The sequence below is a fragment of the Mesoplodon densirostris genome, chromosome 14, assembly GCF_025265405.1.
Source record: "Mesoplodon densirostris isolate mMesDen1 chromosome 14, mMesDen1 primary haplotype, whole genome shotgun sequence".
NCBI classification, from domain to species: Eukaryota; Metazoa; Chordata; class Mammalia; order Artiodactyla; family Ziphiidae; genus Mesoplodon; species Mesoplodon densirostris.
Genome location: NC_082674.1, coordinates 59,801,033 through 59,824,050, shown reverse-complemented (window position 1 = coordinate 59,824,050; position 23,018 = coordinate 59,801,033). Strand labels below are relative to the sequence as shown.

Genomic DNA, 23,018 nt, shown 5'->3' with positions numbered 1-23,018 from the left:
TTGCCTAATGGTGGAAAAATTTTCTTCTCTCATCAGTTTCAGCCTAGACCCACTGGCTGACATGAGGCTGCTAGGCCTTTACAGAAAGATCTTCCTACTCCACTGGTGAAGAGAATCAGTGGCACTCACACCTAAGGACCTTTTGGAGTTTTGCTGAAAATGCAGTGTTCTGATTAGATTTGGGGTGGGACCCAGGAACCTGCATTTTTTAACACTGAGGTCGTTCTTACGCGGTTGTCAATGATCGGCCTACATTCCTGCCTGTGTGGACTGCCCCATTTAGGCAGAATTATTTCCTGGTACTATTTCTCTAAACATTGCACACAGCAGGAGAATTAGAAGCTGGCCTCCTTTGTTTCTGGGTAGCCACTTGGCAGGTGTAATAACATCCTGACAGGCCGCTTGCCACAGGTGCATGCGCGACACATGCGCCCCGCTGCTACCATCCCCCATTCAGTCTTGCTGCCCAACCAAGCCCACTATCCCTACCACCACCCTGTAGCAGCTACCCTCTCCCAAGCCCTTAGACCCACCCAGCCCCTTTCCCTTCCCCCACCTCAGCCCCTCCCTTCCCCCCCCCGCCCAGCCCTTCCCTCCCCCACCTCTTCTCTGGGTCCCCCAGGCTCCTCCCACCTCAGAACGTTTTTTTGTTCCTGGCTAAGAGTTTTGCACGTGAGATTGAGGGCGGGGCTGGTGGGACTAGAGGACACACTGCCATTCATCAGAGGTCCTACCGAGTGGGCATACTCTTCCCATCTGAGAAACCCCTTATGTTTTCTACCAGAGAAATGGGCAAAGGCCTCTCTCTGGAACCTGGCTGGAGGGATGTCACTCTCCAAGCGACCCCCCACTGTCTCTGCAAACGTCCCAAAGCAGGCCCAGCCTGCCGTGTTCCTTTGTTGGGATGGAAATGGAATCTTACCAGTAAGGTGAAAAGGGCTGGAGAAAACACCAGGGACGGGCCCACCCTTCTCCCTACAAAAGCCTAACACTAGAAGGGAAGAAAGAAATGCACCAACAAAGAGTTTAAGATAGTAGTTCCCAGCTTTTTCAAATATGAAGCATTTTTTAACCAATCCATTTTTTAATTTTTAAATTCTTGACATTACAGAACTAAACTGAAATTTATTAACATTCCACTCTTACATTTCTTATCGACAAACAGAAATAAAACTCATGACCCAAAAACCCAAAACTAAAAACAGGGAAAAGCTTATAAAACTAAATATGGATCCCAGCATTAACAGCTGAACAGAGAATGTGATTTTTAAATTCTTAGCGGATGATAAAGTGTAGAAACTGAACACTTACAAATTATTTAAAACCTGGAATCACTGACCAGAAATTACACAGTTGGATCATGGGAAAACAGCAGAAAGGGGTTATGAGGGAACCTACACTGTTCTAGCTGCACCCCATGCCCTTCTCAGAAGAAAGCCTGGCATTGATTAGATATTGGGCCAGACTAATACTGGCAGCAGAACCAGTGATAGTAACCTGCCTACCAGAAGAGCCTTCCACTGGGTTAGCAATTTTGATCTGGGCCCCGGACATCTGGCGGATCTCATTAATGTTGGCGCCTTGGCGCCCGATTATGCAGCCAATTAAGTTATTTGGAATGGTGAGTTCATGGGTAGTTTGAGTAGATGCATCCAAACTTGCCCAATAGCCTTTCACCTCTGGAGAGCTGGAGTCAATTCCGGCGAATCCGGTCCCGCCGTGCATCATGGCAAAGTGAGACTGTTGTCTTGCCACCTGGTTCAGCTTGGCCAGATCGAGCGGAGAAATGGTGTGTTGTCCTTGAATCGAGTAGGCATCTAGAGGTGGTCCCTCCAGGTCATGGGTGGCGTGAGGGTAGCCAGCAGCGTCGCTGCACCGATCTTGGCCGCCCGCGCAGATCACTGGAGAGCTGGCCGGCATGGGCTGGTACGGAATGGTCATGACTCTCCCTTGCGGAGACTGGGAGAGCGTCTCCAGCATGACCAGGCAGATCTGCTTGACACACTCGGTGACAGACTGCGGCACGCCAGCAATGGTGATGGCCCGCTCGGTGGAGTTGGGCAGCATATCCCCCGCCACCTGGACCTGGGCCCCCGTACTCTCGCGGATCTCTTTGATCTTACACCCGCCTTTCCCAATCAGGGAGCCGCACTGGGTGGCCGGCACCACCAGCCTCAGGGTGACCGGGGGCCTGCTGGCCGCCGTGCTGTTGGTCATGGAGCTGTTGATATCTTCTTCCAGCTTGTCGATGATCATAGCGAAGGCCTTAAAGATGGCATTGGTGGGGCCGGTCAGAGTGATGATTCTCTCCGGGCAATTCCCCTCCGAGATGTTGATCCGCGCGCCACTCTCCTCGCGGATCCTCTTAACCGACTCCCCTTTCTTCCCAATGATGCTTCCTACTTCCTTTCCGTGCATAAGCAGCCGAATGGTGAGAGTCACATTTAGTCCACTTTCAGTCACACCGGCATCCATGGCGAGCGGCGGGCGGCGTTCGGGGGAGTTGGGCTCGTTACGTGGTCAAGTCTTTGGTGGCTGGCTGGGGGAGGGGAGGTGTAGGCCCCAAACTGCCGGCGCGAGGCGAGCGAGGGCCGCGGGAGCGAGCGGGCGCGGGCGGGAGGCCGCGGCGTCGTCGCAGGGGCGGGCGGCGGCGGCGGAGGGGGCGAGCGGGGCCGGGAGCGGCGGGCGGGCGGGTGGGCGAGGGCGCGGCGGTGGCGACTCCGGCGGCAGCCTCGGCGGTCTGGGCGGGGCGGGAAGCCCGCTTTCAACCCCGCGTACCCTCTGACCCCGGAAGTGCTTGCTGCGCAGGACCCCTTGAAAAAAATGAGGACCCGTCCTTTTTAGGTCACAAGATTGCGCCAACCCCCATAGAGTAGTTTTTAAAATACACTTTTAACAGCCTAGCATTGAAAAGAAAGCCCCGGTAGGCAGAAGCTGTGAGTCCGGCAAAGTTTTAAAACGAACATGTATTTTATTAACCCCAGAGCCGCCGGCAGATGTTTGGAAACGGTAGTGTTGTGCGCGGAGGCGACACGTTATTTTCCCGCCCTACAAAAGCGGTTTCAGCGCGGAGCGACACGGGCAGCCCCGGCGATAACTGCAGGCGGCTGCTAGGACGCCGCGGGTTTAAAACATGCGCTCGAGGCGGCCAGAGCGCGTGCGTGAGGGTGTGGGGAGAACGGGAGGGGCAGCCGCGGTCTTCCGGGGGGGAGGGGCGGCGAGGCGAGGCTTGGGGGGCGGGCGGGCACGTGGGGCCCCTTCATGTTCGGCGTCGGGGCGTCCCGCGCCAGCCCCCACCCCCACCTCGGCCCCGTGGCGGTGGTCGGTGGGTAGAAAGACCAAAACCCACCACGCGCCGCCGTCAAAGTCACGGCTCTGCTCATGGTTTCTGGGAAGTGCTAGAAACATGGCCATGAAGAGAATGGCGTCCATTTACATAATGCTTTGTCTGCATTTTGCAACTCTCTTTCGTTAAACCCGCAGAACCCCCACCTCCTGAGCGGTGTCGTTTTAGTCGCTGCCGCCTCGTCAGACATTTAAGACAATGGCGTGCATCTTGGGGGACCGCATTTACCCCCGCTCTGGGGAGCTCCTGCGGTTTTCCCTGCGCGAGCTACTCTCCCGCTGCTGCCTTTCGGCCCTTTCCCCGCTCGGTGCAGCCACGGCGCCCACGCTCTCCGGGGGCGGCCCCCAACAGGGCCCGCCATCTTGGAGGGCCTTTCTTGCCGTGTGTGGAGCCGCGCGTTCCTCCCGGTAAAGAAAGGTCGCTGGGGCCCTTGGGGAGCCAGTTGTGATTTCTGCCCCTTCCCCTTTTCCTCGGCTGAGCCAGACAGAAAAGGCCGAGTGTGCGGGGTGCTTCAGGATCCCTCAGGGAAAGCGGCTAACGTGGCGGTCCTTCCCCCCCCTTTCTTCCCCGTGGGGGTGGCCGCCATGTTTCCTGAACACAAAATGGCGACACGTGGCCTATATTTGTCGCCAACGAGAAATTGGGGTCGGGCCGAAAGCTCTAGAACGCGACCGCCCCCCCATCCCCCCCTCCCGCCAGTGAGCCGGGGCCTTCCCCGCGCAGCGAGTGCTCTGACCAGATTGGGATGAAACCCCGCAGGCTGGTCCCAGCCTCAGAGGGGGAATTTTAATACATTTCTTTCATTAATTTGAAACGGGAACGCAAATAACTGTAAAATGTAGGCATCATACCGAGTCTCTCATTTCGTTTAATAATGGATGGGGGGGGCAGTACCAATGCATAATTTGGGCCCTCAGTACCAAAACATTTAGGAATCACTACTTGTAAAGAATGAGATGGGAAATTATTGCTTTCCTAGACTTCTAGAATAGGCTATTGTGCTAGAGAGATAAAGAAATGGTATTATAAAGCTTCTTTTAAAAGAAGGCAATTTCCATGAAGCGACTAGGATACCTATGAGCTGGCCAGTGAACCTCAGTTCGCCGTAGTTGTTGACTTGTAGGCTAGAAGGGACAGACATTTATTGTGCATTTACCAGTGCCAGATCCTGTGCTAGCCATTTTACTGCATACTGTCTTTTTTAATTTTTACAATGACCCTGTGAGCTACGTGTTATCTCTCTCTCTCTCTCTTTTTTTTTTTTTAACAGATGAAATCACTTAGGCCCAGAGAGATGCAGTGACTAATTCAAGGTCACACAGTGTTGAGGATGGAATCCAGACCTGATACAGTTATTGGTGAGCACACTTCCGAATTTTTCTCTAAGTCAGGGTTTTGAATTTAAATGCTATTTGGACGTTTAGGTGGGCTTGTTATTTCAAGGAACCCCTCAGGTAACTTTTTGTTGCATAGTCACCCCCTATTTGTATCTGTTTGGGGATTCCCAGTTTTTCCTGGTGTGAGCTATGCCTGTGAGGAGCTCAGAGGCTTTTTTTTTTTTTTTTTTTATGAGTTGTCTGGGTGAGGATAGAGAGAAGGAAGTGATTCAGCCCTGCATAAAGGCTCAAGTATCTGTCAGTCCAGCCAGGTCTGTGGCGCATTTGAGTCTACCTGTGGGGGGGAGCAGGCAATTTCTCTGACTCACTTGCGTCCTTCAGCTTCCCATGGGCATGACTTTCGCCTTCCCCATCCCAACCTCCACCCAGGTAAAAATAAATAAATTTACTCTGGCACCAAGCCTCTGTTTTTCTGCAGATATTGACAGAGCATGACAGAGTAGTAGATAAGTCATGGTCTGTGGACTTTTCAGTTCAATGTAACAAATAACTTGTGGACCAAGCAACAAGTATGTGCCAAAACAGGGCTATGCTTGTATGGGTATTAAGAGGTGGAGAGAAGGGCTTTTTGCTTCCTTTAACTTACACTAACATTGTATATTAGACTTTCCAAAGCGCTTTCATATTACCTTAGATAATCCTACAAACAACGTTAACAAGTAGGTACATAACAGCAACAATGACAGTCATAGCACTAAGTGCTTACTGTGTGCCAGCCACTGTTTGAACCTTTATTTTGTGTGTTAATTCAGTGGTTCTCACATTTTTAAGAGCAAACCACCATAAGTATATTTTACGTAATTGAAACATATATGCATACATATAGATAAAGGAAACAATTTTTGCAAAACAGTACTTATTCATACTACACGCAATGTACTCTGGTAATTTCTGTTGTCTTCTTTACATTAAAAAAAAAGAGGCACACATCACACTTAAGGGATGAAAAACCCATTATTAGGTTATGACTAGTATGATTAATCTACACATTTAAACCTCACAAATCCTCCTGAGATGGGGGTGATGTTATTTCCATTTTAACAGAGGTAAGAAGAGAAGGATTTATCTAAGGTCACACAGCTGTTAAGTGGTAAAACGAAGATTTGGATGGAGGCAATTTGAGCCCAGAGCCTATATACTTAACCACTAAGGTAGACCATCTGTGGTCTCTTTAGAGGGCCTTATCTTGTAGAGAGACAGTTGATCTTAGTAAGTGTTAAAAACTTAGGAGACAACAAAAGGACTAAATTGCATATAATCAAGAATTATCCTGATTCAAAGCATTCTGGTCCTCTAAATCTGCCACCTGTTTCTTTTCCCTAAAGAAAATTTTACCCACTGGGTCAGTCTTCCCAAGACTGCAATTTTAAGCCTTTTTTGGCTGCATATTTCTTTTTTTTTTTTAACATCTTTATTGGAGTATAATTGCTTTGCAATGGTGGGTTAGTTTCTGCTTTATAACAGAGTGTATCAGCCATACATATACATATATCCCCATATCTCCTCCCTCTTGCGTCTCCCTCCCACCCTCCCTATCCCACCCCCTCTAGTTGGACACAGAGCACCGAGCTGATCTCCCCGTGCTATGCAACTGCTTCCCAGTAGCTAACTATTTCACATTTGGTAGTGTATATATGTCCACGCCACTCTCTCACTTTGTCTCAGCCTGCCCTTCCCCCTCCCCATGTCCTCAAGTCTATTCTCTATGTCTGCATCTTCATATCTGTCCTGCCCCTAGGTTCTTCAGAACCCTTTTTTTTTTTTTTTTAGATTCCACATATATGTGTTAGCATACAGTATTTGTTTTTCTCTCTCTGACTTACTTCACTCTGTATGACAGTCTTTAGGTCCATGCACCTCACTACAAATAACTTCGTTTCGTGTCTTTTTATGTCTGAGTAATATTCCATTGTATATATGTGCCACATCTTCTTTATCCATTCATCTGTTGATGGACACTTAGGTTGCTTCCATGTCCTGGCTGTTGTAAATAGAGCTGCAGTGAACATTGTGGTACATGACTCTTTTTGAATTATGGTTTTCTCAGGGTATATGCCCAGTAGTGGGATTGCTGGGTCATATGGTAGTTGCATTTTTAGTTCTCTGAGGAACCTCCATACTGTTCTCCATAGTGGCTGTATCAATTTACATTCCCACCAACAGTGCAGAGGGTTCCCTTTTCTCCACACCCTCTCCAGCATTTATTGTTTGTAGATTGTTTTTAATTTTTATTTATTTATTTATTTTAGTTTTGGCTGTGTTGGGTCTTCGCTGCTGTGCGCGGGCCTTCTCTAGTTGCAGCGAGTGGGGGCTACTCTTGGTTGCAGTGCGCGGGCTTCTCATTGTGGTGGCTTCTCTTGTTGTGGAGCACGGACTCTAGGCTTGCGGGCTTCAGTAGTTGTGGCACACGGGATCAGTAGTTGTGGCTCACAGGCTCTAGAGCGCAGGCCCAGTAGTTGTAGCACACGGGCATAATTGCTCCACGGCATGTGGGATCTTCCCGGACCAAGGCTCGACCCTGTGTCCCCTGCATTGGCAGATGGATTCTTAACCACTGTGCCACCAGGGAAGTCTCTATAGATTTTTTGATGATGGCCATTCTGACTGGTGTGAGGTGGTACCTCATTGTAGTTTTGATTTGCATTTCTCTAATGATTAATGAGGTTGAGCATTCTTTCATGTGTTTGTTGGCAGTCTGTATATCTTCTTTGGAGAAATGTCTAGTTAGGTCTTCTGCCCATTTTTGGATTGCGTTGCTTGTTTCTTTAATATTGAGCTGCATGAGCTGCTTGTATATTTTGGAGATTAATCCTTTGTCAGTTGCTTTGTTTGCAAATATTTTCTCCCATTCTGAGGGTTGTCTTTTCGTCATGTTTATGGTTTCCTTTGCTGTGCAAAAGCTTTTAAGTTTCATTAGGTCCCATGTGTTTATTTTTGTTTTTATTTCCATTTCTCTAGGAGGTGGGTCAAAAAGGATCTTGCTGTGATTTATGTCATGGAGTGTTCTGCCTATGTTTTCCTCTAAGTTTTACAGCGTCTGGCCTTACATTTAGGTCTTTAATCCATTTTGAGTTTATTTTTGTGTATGGTGTTAGGGAGTGTTCTAATTTCATTCTTTTACATGTACCTGTCCAGTTTTCCCAGCACCACTTATTGAAGAGGCTGTCTTTTCTACATTGTATATTCTTGCCTCCTTTATCAAAGATGAGGTGACCATATGTGCGTGGGTTTATCTCTGGGCTTTCTATCCTGTTCCATTGATCTATATTTCTGGTTTTTTGCTAATACCATTCTGTCTTCATTACTGTACCTTTGTAGTATAGTCTGAAGTCCGGGAGCCTGATTCCTCTAGCTCCATTTTTCTTTCTCAAGATTGCTTTGGCTATTTGGGGTCTTTTTGTGTTTCCATACAAAGTGTGAAATTTTTTTGTTCTAGTTCTGTGAAAAATGCCATTGGTAGTTTGACAGGGATTACATTGAATCTGTAGATTGCTTTGGGTAGTATAGTCATTTTCACAACGTTGATTCTTCCAGTCCAAGAACATGGTATATCTCTCTGTTTGTATCATCTTTAATTTCTTTCATCAGTGCCTTATAGTTTTCTGCATACAGGTCTTTTGTCTCCTTAGGTAGGTTTATTCCTAGGTATTTCATTCTTTTTGTTGCAGTGGTAAATGGGAGTGTTTCCTTAATTGCTCTTTCAGATTTTTCATCATTAGTGCATAGGAATGCAAGAGATTTCTGTGCATTAATTTTGTATCCTGCAACTTTACCAAATTCATTGATTAGCTCTAGTAGTTTTCTGGTAGCATCTTTAGGATTCTCTATGTATAGTATCATGTCATCTGCAAACAGTGACAGTTTTACTTCTTTTCTGATTTGGATTCCTTTTATTTCTTTTTTGTCTCTGATTGCTGTGGCTAAAACTTCCAAAACTATGGTGAATAATAGTGGTGAGAGTGGACAACCTTGTCTTGTTCCTTATCTTGGTGGAAATGGTTTCAGTTTTTCACCATTGAGAATGATGTTGGCTGTGGGTTTGTCATGTATGGCCTTTACTATGTTAAGGTAGGTTCCCTCTATGCCCACTTTCTGGAGTTTTTATCAGAAATGGGTGTTGAATTTTGTTGAAAGCTTTTTCTGCATCTATTGAGATGATCATATGGTTTTTCTCCTGCAGTCTGTTAATATGGTGTATCACATTGATTGATTTGCATATATTGAAGAATCCTTGCTTCCCTGGGAAACCCCACTTGATCATGGTGTATGATCCTTTTAATGTGCTGTTGGATTCTGCTTGCTAGTATTTTGTTGATGATTTTTACATTTACGTTCATCAGTGATATTAGCCTGTAGTTTTCTTTTTTTGTGGCGTCTTTATCTGGTTTTGGTATCAGGGTGATGGTGGCCTTGTAGAATGAGTTTGGGAGTGTTCCTCCCTCTGCTATATTTTGCAAGAGTTTGAGAAGGATAGGCGTTAGCTTTTCTCTAAATGTTTGATAGAATTCGCCTGTGAAGCCATCTGGTCCTCGGCTTTTGTTTGTTGGAAGATTTTTAATCACAGTTTCATTTTCAGTGCTTGTGATTGGTCTATTTATATTTTCTGTTTCTTCCTGGTTCAGTCTCAGAAGGTTGTGCTTTTCTAAGAATTTGTCCATTTCTTCCAGGTTGTCCATTTTATTGGCATATAGTTGCTTGTAGCAATCTCTCATGATCCTTTGTAATTCTGCAGCAGACATATTTGTTTAATCTCTTTGTGTCTGAGTATCTCCGGGACTCTACTCACTTTCCCAATGAAGTCTTCTCTTTCCCAGCTCTCAGCACTGCCTGCATCAGAGTCTTACAGCCCCTCCCTTGGGTAGCCCACATTTAGCTTTTGATGAAATTGTATTGTGTCTTGGTGTTGATAATATGTTATAAGGGCCTCAGGTGCCTTGGGTGACCCTGAGATCTGGCAAAGAGGGTACTGGACTTGAGAATTGGTGGCTCTGGCCCCTAGCTCCAACTCTGCCACTAACTAGTTTTGAGATTCTACAATTCAGTTCATTTATCTGGGTCTCAGTTTTCCCATCTGTAAGACGAGATTAAATGCTCTCTAAGGCCGTTTCTAATTCTGTCCAGGGAGTGATGATATTTGATGATCTTGGTTATTTATCCCTGGGAGGGAGGGTTGGGTAAATGTTTTAGTCACTTATGGTAAATTCTCCACTCCCTTCCTCAGACCTGCCTTATCTTGCGGATATGTGAGTGAATTCCATACCACCCATTTTACAGATGAAGCCACTGAGATACAGAGCAACTGACTAAACAGTCACCACCCCACTCCTGGAGCCTCACATGACTCTTCTCCCAGGTTGGTTAAAGGTTGGGAAGGTGAGTCAGGCTTACACTTTAGAAATTGAACCACAGGATTTTTGCTTCCTCTTACCACATTGGCATGTTATATAAAACTTTTCAAAGTGTTATTTAATCATCACAGTCAACTTTGCCAGGGAGATATTATTATGCCCATTTTATGAAAGAACCATCTTTGGATCAGAGTAGTAAAATGACTTGCCCAAGGTTACACAGCTTGTTAGGACCTGAGCCAGGCCTCTTGACTCCTAGTCGTGGATTGTTCCTTTCCTTGGCTTCTGATGTTTGTGGCACTGACTTTAATACATGGAATAACTTTATCTTAAATTCAAAGAGTTTTGTATCCAGTCTTTATTCTTCTGTCCCTGAACATCCAATTCACTTATGTTAGGTTACTGACTCTTTTGGTTCAAGAGAATCTCCTCTCTCTGGTTCTTTAATGTTTACATTTATGGGTTTGGGAAATGGTAGGAATGAGACTAGGTTCCCTGGGGGCAGGAACCACCTTTTTTTTTCCCCCAACCTACCTGGCCCAGCAAGTATCCTATAGCTTTTGAAATTTATCCCATCAACACGCAGCATTTTTCCCAAAAACATGGTTTCTTTTCCTCTTTGCCCTTCATATTTAGCTTCCCATTTCTCTTTTATTTAAAATTATTGTAAATTAAGAGGACCTTTACCCTATTTCCAGGATACTAGAGAGTGCAGTTTAGAAACATGTCTTACCCACTGTGGATAGTAACAATTTGACCTCATATTCTGATAACCCTGTGCTGCTGTTAGGGGGTCACTACTTGGTTTCCTCAGAAACAGCAGAAATATGTTGGTGTGCTTTACAGAAGTGACCAGGATATACAGCAACATCCTTGGCCTAAGTTCTCCCAGTTGGGCAAAGCATTGCTCATGTATTCCCCAGGGTCATTTTAACTAAAATAAGGCCTGGAGAACAGAGTGCAGAGAAAAGTTAAAGGGAAAATGAGAACAGAATGCAAATGCAAAGTATAGAATGAGAAGAAGTGGGAAAAGGTAAGTAAAGCAAAGACAGAAAAGGATAGGGCAGAGAGGACTTCCCTGGTGGTCCAGTGGTTAAGAACCCACCTTCCAATGCAGGGGACCCGGGTTCGATTCCTGGTCAGGGAACTAAGAGCCTATATACCGCAGGCCAACTAAGCCCATGTGCCATAACTGGAGAGCCTATGTGCTGCAAGTACAGAGCCCACGCGTTCTGGAACCCGCATGCCACAATTAGAGAGAAGCCCATGGGCCACAACAAAGGATCCCATGTGCCACAACTAAGACCCAAAGCAGCCAAAAATAAATAAATAAATATTAAAACAAAACAAACAAAAGAAGAATAGGGCAAAGAGGAGAATACAGAATCAGTGGAAGGGAGGTGAAGAGAGCAATCCAGAGGTCCATTAGCCTCTCGTATGGTGTGGGACAAATCAAGGAAGAGCAGCTAGTATGATAACTCCTCCTGATCTGATTTTGAGCAGCACGTATCTTTTCTTATCCTCTATTTCCAGTGTCAGGTAGGGGAAATTTCTTTGTTTCTGCTATCAATTGGGGATGTGAATAGATGCCAGTAATTTTCTTTCTTTCTTTTTTTTTTTTTTCTATTTTGGCCATGCTACATGGCATTGCGGGATGGTTCCCTGACCAGGGATCGAACCCAGGCCTCTGCAGTGAAAGCACTGAATCCTAACCCCTAGGCCGCCAGTGCACTCCCTGTTTTATTTTATTTTTATTGACTTATAGTTGATTTACAATGTTGTGTTAGTAAGAAACTGTTATAAATATGTATACATTCTTTTTTATATTCTTTTTCGTTATGGTTTATCACAGGTTATTGAATATAGTTCCCTGTGCTATACAGTAGGACCCTGTAGTTTTTTTTTTGTTTTTTTGTTTTTTTTGCGGTATGTGGGCCTCTCACTGTTGTGGCCTCTCCCGTTGTGGAGCACAGGCTCTGGACGCACAGGCTCAACAGCCATGGCTCACAGGCCTAGCCGCTCTGCGGCATGTGGGATCTTCCCGGACCGGGGCACAAACCTGTGTCCCCTGCATCGGCAGGCAGACTCTCAACCACTGCGCCACCAGGGAAACCCCAGGACCTTGTAGTTTGCTCATTCTATATATAATAGTTGGCATCTGCTAACCCCAAACTTCCAATCCATCCCTCCCCCACCCCCCCCTTGGCAACCACAAGCCTGTTTTCTGTGTCTGTGAGTCTGTTCCTGTGTCGTAGATAGGTTCATTTGTGTCATATTTTAGATTCCACATATAAGTGATATCATATGGTATTTTTCTTTCTCTTTCTGGCTTACTTCACTTAGTCTGATAATCTCTGAGTCCATCCATGTTGCTGCAAATGGCATTATTTCATTCTTTTTTCATTGCTGTGTAGTATTCCATTGTATATATGTACCACGTCTTCTTTATCCATTCAGCTGTCGATGGATAGTGACGTTGTTTCCACGTCTTGGCTATTGTGAGTAGTGCTGTCATGAACATAGGGGTGTGTGTATCTTTTCGAATTACAGTTTTGTGTGGATATATGCTCAGGAGTGAGATTGCTGGATCATATAGACGCCAGTGATTTTAATATTAGCCTCAGTTCACCTGGTTTATCAAGGAAAATATGCTACAAAAATCACGTAAGGTATTCTGGCTCAAGTTTCATGTTATTCTTTCATTCAGCAGACACTTGATTGTTTGATATGTTTCAGACACTGAGGCTATAAAAATGAATGAGATATTGTCCTTGCCCTCAAGATGTTTATGGTCTGGAGAGGTAGACAGAGAAGTAAACAGATTCACAGTATAATGTGTTAAAGTATTGGGATATGAGTAAGCTGTGGTGCTTACCAAGCTGTGGTGTTACGGGATCAGAGGAGGGCCCTTAATTCAGCCTTGGAGGGGATCTGGGAAGGCCGCCTAGAGAAGTTGTCATTCAGGCTGAGTCCCAAGTTGGCACATTGCACGGTGGAGGGCAGGGAAGGGTATTCCTCCCAAAGGCAGAGAGCTCAGTCCTTTCAGAAGTTGTAGCCATTTCATGAAGACATGAAGGATGTTTGCGTGATCCAGTTTTTGGTGATTATTGTTCTGCTTCAGAAGTGTAGATTATTGAGACATGACTCTGTTCGCTAGAGCACTGGCCCCCAACCTTTTTGGCACCAGGGACCGGTTTCGTGGAAGACAGTTTTTCTACAGATGGGGTGGCGGGGATGATTCAAGAGCATTACATTTATCATGCACTTTATTTCTATTATTATTATATTGAAATATATAATGAAATAATTATACAACTCATGATAATGCTGACAGGAGGCGGAGCTCAGGCAGTAATGCGAGCGATAGGGAGCGGCTGTAGATACAGGTGAAGCTTCTCTCTCTTGCCCGCCACTCACCTCCTGCTGTGCTGCCTGGTTCCTAACCAGTACTGGTCTGTGGCCAGGGGGTTGGGGACCCCTGCGCTAGAGCACAGAAAGTTAAAGTCCTTATTTTGTAGCAATAATTCTCTTTTAAGGTGAAGACACTAGAAATCGCACTTCCTATCTAGAGATTTTAAGGACAAAATGTAAACAAAGTACAGCCTTTGAATTAGCAAATAATTATTAACCCTTTGTACGGTAAAAGAAAGCAGCTACAATAGGCAGCATATCCCTTTCTCATCCAACTTTTGGATTTTATTGTGTTCTGCTTTGTTTATAAGGGGGTGTGTGTGGAAATTTAGGGTCTTTGTTTAGCTGCTTAGGATGTTTGAGTTAGGAAGGAGGAAAATGAGTTCAAGAATAATTGCTACTTTATGGCAGAACAAAAGAAATACATTTAAATAACTCATTTCTCTGATCCCACCTACTGAACACAAGTAAGACTTGGTCAGGGACATTATGTCAGAGAGACAGTTACTTCAACCAGATAAAGCATTTAGTCAACATTATTCACTGTGTAAAGTCTGCTGTGTCCATTTTAAGAGCATTGATTTTGTTTTTTGAGATGCAGATATAGCTGCATTAAACAGACACCTGATGTGTATTCATTGGACAATACTGGGATTTTACGTAGATTAAAAGAAAAAAATGTGTTATGTGTGGATTAGGGAGGAATGCTTAGAAAATAGTACATAGATTCAGTGGTCATTTCTCAGTCATCTTCTTGATCTCTCAGTAGTATTTGACACTTCCTCCTCACACACTAGTTTCACTTGGCTTCCAGGATGCCGCTCCCTTGGTTCTCCTTCTACCTCAGGAGCCCCTTCTTCTCAAACTCCCACGTACCGCCCCGCCCTTTTGGCTGTTTCCTTATCTCCTCAGCCTCCAATGATGGAGTACTCAAATCCGTCCTTGGATCACTTCTCTGTCTACACTCATTTACTAAGTGCTCTCTTTTAAGAATTAAAATATCATTTATACCCTGAGAATTCTCAAGTATATATTACCAGCTTGAATGTCTTCCTGTGAACTCAAGACTCTTCTGTCCAGCTGCCTATGGGATATCTCCACGTGTGTATGTAATAGCTTCTTTTTAAAAAATTAATTAATTAATTAATTAAGTTTTGGCTGTGTTGGGTCTTCGTTGCTACACGCGGGCTTTCTCTAGTTGTGGTGAACGGGGGCTCCTCTTCGTTGCAGTGCATGGGCTTCTCATTGCAGTGGCTTCTCTTGTTGAAGAGCATGGGCTCTAGGCACACGGGCTTCAGTAGTTGTGGTTCACGGGCTCAGTAGTTGTCGCTCGCGAGCTCTAGAGTGCAGGCTTGGTAGTTGTGGCGCACAGGCTTAGTTGCTCTGCGGCATGGGGGATCTTCCCGGACCAGGGCTCAAACTCGTGTCCCCTGCATTGGCAGGTGCGTTCTTAACCACTGCGCCACCAGGGAAGTCCTGTAATAGCTTCTTGAACTTAAAGTATTCAAAACATTAATCCTGGAACTTCTCCTCTCAAACCTGTACCTCTGGCAGTTTCTCCCCATCTCAGTTTCAGTTATATTGAGGACTCTCCCTTGACTCTGTTGTTTCTCTTTCTCTCATCATCCAATCCACCAGCCAGTCCTGTGAGCTCTACCTTAAAATGCATGCAGGGTTTGAACACTTCTCACCCCCTTCCCTGCTACTATTGGAATAGCCTTCTAAATGTTCTTCCTCCTTTTGCTCTTGGTCTCCCCCAGTCTAATCTTTTTTTTTTAGCATCTTTATTAGAGTATAATTGCTTTACAATGGTGTGTTAGTTTCTGCTTTACAACAAAGTGAATCAGCTATACATATACATATATCCCCATATCTCTTCCCTCTTGCGTCTCCCTCCCTCCCACCCTCCCTATCCCACCCCTCTAGGTGGTCACAAAGCACCGAGCTGATCTCCCTGTGCTATGCGGCTTCTTCCCACTAGCTATTGGTTTCACATTTGGTAGCGTATATATGTACATGCCACTCTCTCACTTTGTTCCAGCTTACCCTTCCCCCTCCCCGTGTCCATAAGTCCCTTCTCTAGTAGGTCTGTGTCTTTATTCCCGTCCTGCCCCTAGGTTCTTCATGACCTTTTTTTTTAGATTCCATATATATGTTTTAGCATATGGTATTTGTTTTTCTCTTTCTGACTTACTTCACTCTGTATGACAGACTCTCGGTCCATCCATCTCACTACAGTAACTCAATTTCGTTTCCTTTTTGGCTGAGTAATATTCCATTGTATATATGTGCCACATCTTCTTTATCTATTTATCTATCGTTGGACACTTAGGTTGCTTCCATGTCCTGGCTATTGTAAATAGAGCTGCGGTGTACATTGTGGTACATGACTCTTTTTGAATTATGGTTTTCTCAGGGGCCCCAGTCTAATCTTAACAGTGACCAGTATAATCTTGTTACGTGTTATCACATCATACCACTTTGCTGAAAACTATTCACTGGGTCCCACCCAGATTAAAAACTAAAGTCCTTCAAGTGATCTATAAGGCTGCGTGGGATCTTCAACATCACCCTCTCCCAGCTGCTCTGACCTCATCGTCTATCACTTTCCCTTTGGGCTCTAGCCACACTGGTCTCCTTGCAATTGCTCCAACATGCCAAGCCTTGGGACCTTTGTAGCTGTTTTTTCTGGAACACTTATTCCAGATGTCAACGTGGCCTCCTCCGTTACCTCCTTCAGGTTTCTGCCCAACTGTCACCTAATCTAAGCATTCCTTGACCATACTATGTAAAGTAAAAGCCATCTCCTGCTCTCTGCCTTCCTTGTTTCCCTTCCCTGCTTTGTTTGTCTCCACAGAACTTATTACTATTTGACATACTATTCATTCACTCATTATTTAAATATTTTGAGTGCTGCCTACTGTGTGCCAGGCACTGTTCTAGGAACTCTCTACTATAGTTTATTATTTGTCACCCATGACTAGAATGTAAATTTCATCCACTTTGTTTTGCTCATTGCTATTATCCCCACCTCCTAGAACAGTACCTAGCACATAGGAGTTGAATGAATACATTTATTCTTTTTTTTAAATTTTATTTACTTTTTTGGCTGTGTTCGGTCTTAGTGGCAGCATGTGGGATCTTTCTTTGTGGCGAGTGGACTCTTCATTGTGGTGCACAGGCTTTTCTCTAGTTGTGGAGCATGGGCTCCAGAGTGTGTGGGCTCAGTAGTTGCAGCATGCAGGCTTAGTTGCCCTGTGGCATGTGGGATCTTAGTTCCCCTACCAGAGATCGAACCCACGTCTCCTGCATTGGAAGGCGGATTCTTAACCAGTGGACCACCAGGGAAGTCCCAAATTTATTCATTTTTAAACAAAATGTATTGAATAAATAGAAGATCGTGTACCAGTTAATGAGGGAAAGATCTGTATGAACAAGACATTGTTCCTGCCCTCACGTTGCTCACTCTAAAAAACACTTACTTTGAACTGTGCTCTCTAGCAGGATAAAGTGATACATCATTTTGGAATTGGGGAGGTAAGAACTGGTGTGCAGGGGTATGGTATGGATATCTTCAGAGATGAAGTCCTGCTTTGTTAGGCTTATCAATAATTTGCACTGTTTCTGGGAGGGCAGGATTGATGATAGCTCACTGCATTACTGGCTTTTTGGGTTACAGCATCTGTTCTTACCTTGTTAGAGCAAGAGTTTCTTAAAAATCCCATTATCAGTCTTGGTTCTTTTTTTTTTTTTTTTTTAATTTATTTATTTATTCTTGTCTGTGTTGGGTCTTCATTTCTGTGTGAGGGCTTTCTCTAGTTGTGGCAAGCAGAGGCCACTCTTCATCGCGGTGCGCGGGCCTCTCACTATTGCGGCCTCTCTTGTTGCGGAGCACAGGCTCCAGATGCGCAGGCTCAGTAGTTGTGGCTCACGGGCCCAGTTGCTCCGCTGCATGAGGGATCTTCCCATACCAGGGCTCAAACCTGTGTCCCCTGCAGTAGCAGGCAGATTCTCAACCACTGCGCCACCAGGGAAGCCCCAGTCTTGGTTCTTTTTAACCTTCAAGGAACCATCTGTCATAACCACTTCCTCTCAGGCTTAGAGAAGGAGTTTACTGTCTTTACCTTCCTCCATATCTGAAAGTTCTTTTCCAGAGACCCTGGCCATCCACTTACCAGCTGTATGGTCGTGAACCTCTCTGAACCTCAGTTTCTGTGCTTGTCAAATGGAGATAATGATGAATGACACCAGTCTTACTTCTTATGAGGATTAAGTGACTAAATAATCTACTGGTTTTGAGAACAGGAGAGTGGAAAGGGGAAGGAGGTAGAGAACAATTTAAAAAAATAGTGTGTATCTGTGCTTTATTTATTTATTTATTTATTTATTTATTTATTTTATTTTATTTTTTTTTTGCGGTATGCGGGCCTCTCACTGTTGTGGCCTCCCCCGTTGCGGAGCACAGGCTCCGGACGCGCAGGCTCAGCGGCCATGGCTCACGGGCCCAGCCGCTCCGCGGCATATGGGATCCTCCCAGACCGGGGCACGAACCCGTATCCCCTGCATCGGCAGGCGGACTCTCAACCACTTGCGCCACCAGGGAGGCCCTATTTATTTTTTAAAATATTTATTTTTCTTTTTGGCTGCATCAGGTCTTAGTTGCAGCATGTGGGATCTTTGTTGTGGCGTGTGGGCTCTTTAGCTGTGGCGTGTGGGCTCTGTAGTTGTGGCATGTGGGTTCCAGAGCATGTGGGCTCTGTAGTTGGGGCACGCGGGCTCTCTAGTTGTGGCGCGTGGGCTTAGTTGCCCTGCGCCATGTGGGATCTTATGTCCCCAACCAGGGATCGAACCCGCATCTCCTGCATTGGCAGGCGAATTCTTAATCACTGGACCACCAGGGAAGTCTGATCTGTGCTTTATTTTGAAAAATATAATAAACATATGTTTCTTTTCTAATGAGAGTAGTGAAGATTTTATTTTTTAAAAACAGACTTTATTTTTTTTTTATAAAGTAGCAGGTTTATAGAAAATATTTCCTTGCCTCCCCACCCAGATACTTACTGCTGTGTTACATGAGGGAAATGAAATACTAGAACCTCACTGCAGGCTGCCCAGTGAGCTGGTTGGTATCTAGGTAGGAAAGCAACCATTTCCCTTTAGGTGAAATTAGAACTCAGGAGGTAGTAGTATTTGAGAGTCTCAAAGGGTTGATGACGATGATAATGACAACGACAGTAATAATGGTCATGGTGAACCTTGATGAACAAGGCCCTGCGCTAAGCACCTTGTATGGATTGGCTTATTTTAACAACATAACAACCATATGAAGCTGGTGCTATGGAGAAATAGAGCAGCGTAGGAGGAGGGAGCATAGACTCTGAGGTCAGACCTCCTGTGTTGTTATCTCAGCTTTGCCAGTAACTAGCCATGTGGCCTTGAATAAGAAGACTGTGCCTCATTTTCCTCATCTGTAAAATGGGGGTACTAAGGTACCAGCCTCATAAAGTGTTTGTGATGATTAAGTAATTTAAGCCATGTAAAGTGCTTAATGTAGCACTTGGCACATAGAAAGTGCTCACCAGATGTCAGCTGTTATCATAATCAAAATAGCTGTTATTCTCATTTAACAGATGGAGAAATAAAGGCTTAGAGAGAGGTAAGGTAATTTGCTTAAGTGATACAGCAAATAAATGATGGAACAGGAACTGCACTTCAGGCCATCAAACTCCAGAGCTCTTGTTCTTAACCTTTACACTATACCACCCGTCGTGGGTTAAGAGGAAGAGACTGGACCCACAAGAATTGTATTGTGGGTTTGGACCTCCTTAACCTTTATTTGTGATCTTAAATATCTTATCACTATAGCATGTACTGGGTTATTCTCTGAGTTGACTCTTTCCTAGATCCAAAGTAATGAATGAGTGATGGGTTAGTTGTAGTCTTCCCCTGCTAGGGATTGGGTGTTCCTGGCCAGGACCAGGAAATGGAGCTAAACAGCTACGCTTGTTCTTCCCAGTGCTGTCTGGACCAGAAGTAGGAGCTTGTCTGGTCTCATTTGTTATTATGATTGTCTTTCTTCTTAATGCAACTGGTAATGATGAGAAACAGAGGAAGCAGTATACACGTTGAGCACTTTCTGTGTGTCATGCATTTTACATGGATTATCTCATCATATCCTTACAATAACTATAAGGTAGTAACTCTTTTCCCTATTCTATAGAAACAGAGAGGTTAGGAAACTTGCTTAAAGTCACAGTAAGTGGTAGAGCTGGGATTTGAATAAGCAGTCTGGCTCCAGAGTCCATGCTCTTAATCTCTGCACTCTACTGCTTCTATTTCTCTTTTACCTGTGTAAAGTACGTAGTGTGGGTCAGTAGCATGGGACTTAGGAGGACCAGTCCTACTGAAAAATGGGACAACTTTACTGGGCTAGGAATGAGGAGGCCTGCGATCTTGTCTTGACCCTGCCACCAACTTGCCACCTCTAGGACTTGACTTTTCTCAGCCTGTTGTCCTCATTTATTAAACAAAGGGGTCACTCTACATGGTCTCTGAGATGGTCCTTCTAACTCTGATATTCTGTAATTGAGCCTGCTTTGTGCAAAGGAAGATGATAGATTTCAGGGCAGAGAATGAGCTGCCTTCCTGAAGAAGGTAGATCTGGGCTCTTTTTTGAGGCTGGTTGCCAAGGGAACCTAGCCTCTGGCCAGCAGCAGCCAGGAATGCTTTGGTTGAGGGTTGGGAACAGATAACTAAAACAAGCAGCACATTTAGGTTTCACTTTCAACCCCCCACTCCCATTCACCACAGCTACCTGCTAGTTGTATACACTTTCTTTGTTAGGCACTGTTTTAAGTACTTTATAAGTATCATATTATTTAACCTTCATAGTAATCTTATGAGATAGGTACTATTATTGTTCTAAATTTACAGACAATAAGAGTGAGGCAAATAGAGTTAAGTAATTTGTCCACATTTACTTAAGTGGAAAGTGGTATCAAACCCACTAAGTTGTACTGGCTTCTTGGTCCGAGCTTGAAAAAAAATGCAGAGGGAAAACTCTTTAGTTATTTATTAGTGGTTTTTGTTTTGTTTATTTGTTTGCTTTGTTTTTGTTTTATTTAATAGAATGACAGACACTTGGAATTGGAAAGGGCCTTTGAGGTAATACAATCAATCTCCTTGTCTCCAGACTTCCATTCAGTTACAGAATTGCTTTATATAGTCCCCTGACAGATGATCATTTAAATCAGGGGTCCCCAACCCCCAGGCTGCGGACTGGTACCAGTCCACGGCCTGTTAGGAACCGGGCTGCACAGCAGGAGGTGAGCAGCGGGCAAGCAAGCGAGCGAACCTTCATCTGCTGCTCACCATCGCTCGCGTTACCGCCTGAACTATCCCCCTGCCACCTTCCTTTCGTGGAAAAATTGTCTTCCATGAAACTGTTCCCTGGTGCCAAAAAGGTTGGGGACAGCTGATTTAAATTATTTTTGAATACTTCCATTGCTGGGAAGCTCATCACATCTTGAGGAATCCCATTATAGTTGTTTTTTTTTTCTTTTCCATTATGGTTTATTACAGGATACTGAGTATAGTTCCATGTGCTATACAGTAGGACCGTGCTGTTTATCTGTTTTGTTTTTTTTTAATTTGGCTGTGTCAGGTTTTAGTTGTGGCACGCAGGATCATTCCTTGCGGTGAGTGGGCTCTTCGTTGTGGCATGCGGGCTTCTCTCTAGTTGTGGCACGTGGGCTCCAGAGTGTGCGGGCTCAGTAGTTGCACCACACGGGCTTAGTTAACCCGCGGCCTCTAGGATATTATTAGTTCCCCAACCAGGGATCAAACCCATGTCCCCTGCATTGGAAGGTAGATTCTCAACCACTGGACCACCAGGGAAGTACCCTGTTTATCTGTTTTATATATAGTAGTTTGTATCTGCTAATCCCAAACTCCTTATTTATCCCCCTCCACCACCTTTCCCTTTTGGTAACCATAAATTTGTTTTCTATATCTGTGAGTCTTTTTCTGTTTTGTAAATAAGTTCATTGGTATCATATTTTAGATTCCATGTGTAAATGATATCATGTGGTATTTGTCTTTCTCTTTTTAACTTCACTTAGTATGATAATCTCTAGGTCCATCCATGTTGCCAAAAATGGCATTATTTCTTTTTGTTTTTTTACTGAGTAATATTCCATTGTGTGTATATATACCACATCTTCTTTGTCTATTCATCTGTGGATGGACATTTAGGTTGCTTCCATGTCTTCGCTACTGTAAATAATGCTGCTATGAACTTTGGGGTGCCTGTATTTTTTTTTCATTGTCCAGAAAATTTAACAGGTTTATGTATAATTGTTATAAAATTGAACTGCTGAAACTTGTTTACTGAAACATTTTGACTTGCATTAATGCTTTATGTCCCCACATTTATATTAAAAATTCACACACAAATGAAACTGGAAAAATTGCCAATTTCTGTCCCCTATTTTCCACTTGCAATCATATACTTAGGTACCTTTTGACCCCATGGGGGAAAAACATCTAATGTTCAGAACTACCAATAACAGGAAGAAGAGAAATTCTTTTTTTAAAGAATGAAGTATTTCCCATCAGAGTGAATTCTTAAGGGTGTTTTCCATGTATGCGGCGTGCTAGCTGGATGTCGCTTGGCATAATTGTTACACGTTTGGCATGGATAACACACAGGTTGGTGTCTTCAAAAAGCCCAGCCAGATAGATCTCACTTTCCTCCTGCAAAGCACCAGTAGCTGCACTCCGGAAGCGCAGATCTGTTTTGAAGTCTTGAGCAATTTTCTGTGCCAGATGCTGGAAGGGAAGTTTGTGAATCAGAAGTTCAGTAGACTTCTACTGACAACATCTGATTTCACGGAGTGCCCCGGTACCAGGCCTGTAACGCTGAGGTTTCTTCAGCCTTCCAGTAGAGGGCACACTCTTGCAAGCGGCTTTTGCAGCCAGTTTCTTCCTTGGTGCTTTACCACAGGTCGATTTGTAGGCAGCCCGCTTTGTACGAGCCATGTTGTAGAGACCTCCTTACTTACCCCACTTCTTCTTCAGCTGGAGCTTGGCTGCCTGTATCTTTTCAAATTAGAGTTTTCTCCGGATATATACCCAGGAGTGAGATTGCTGAATCCTATGGCAACTCTATTTTTAGTTTTTTAAGGAACCTCCATACTGTCTTCCATAGTGGCTGCACCAATTTACATTCCCACCAACAATGTAGGAGGGTTCCCTTTTCTTCATACCCTCTCCAGCATTTGTTATTTGTAGACCTTATTAGTGATGGCCATTCTGGCTGGTGTGAGGTGATACTTCATCGCAGCTTTGATTTGCGTTTCTCTAATAATTAGCGATGTTGAGCATCTTTTCATGTGCCTATTGGCCATCTGTATGTCATCTTTGGAGAAATGTCTGTTTAGGTCTTCTGCCCATTTTTTGATTGGGTTGTTTGTTTTTCTGTTATCGAATTGTATGAGCTGTTTGTGTATTTTGGCA

At 44.5% G+C, this 23,018-nt stretch overlaps 1 protein-coding gene and 1 long non-coding RNA gene across 2 annotated transcripts in view; one reads left to right on the top strand and one right to left on the bottom strand.

Annotated features, from left to right (window-relative positions):
• Window positions 1-1,025: 1,025 nt before the first annotated feature.
• Window positions 1,026-2,663, bottom strand: PCBP1 (poly(rC) binding protein 1). Its single transcript, XM_060117039.1, has one exon. The coding sequence runs from the start codon at window positions 2,473-2,475 to the stop codon at window positions 1,405-1,407; it is 1,071 nt and encodes a 356-aa protein (XP_059973022.1). The 5' UTR covers window positions 2,476-2,663; the 3' UTR covers window positions 1,026-1,404.
• Window positions 2,664-3,424: 761 nt separating this feature from the next.
• Window positions 3,425-23,018, top strand: part of LOC132501843 (uncharacterized) — a 47,474-nt gene continuing 27,880 nt past the window's right edge. Inside the window, exons 1-3 of the long non-coding RNA XR_009534334.1 lie at window positions 3,425-3,753; window positions 4,617-4,704; window positions 9,965-10,096. This is a non-coding gene — a long non-coding RNA (uncharacterized LOC132501843). The remainder of the gene's footprint in view (window positions 3,754-4,616; window positions 4,705-9,964; window positions 10,097-23,018) is intronic.

Bases quoted from the DNA above. Each gene is read 5' to 3' on its own strand.
- PCBP1 (XM_060117039.1), bottom strand. From the start codon at position 2,475: ATGGATGCCGGTGTGACTGAAAGTGGACTAAATGTGACTCTCACCATT.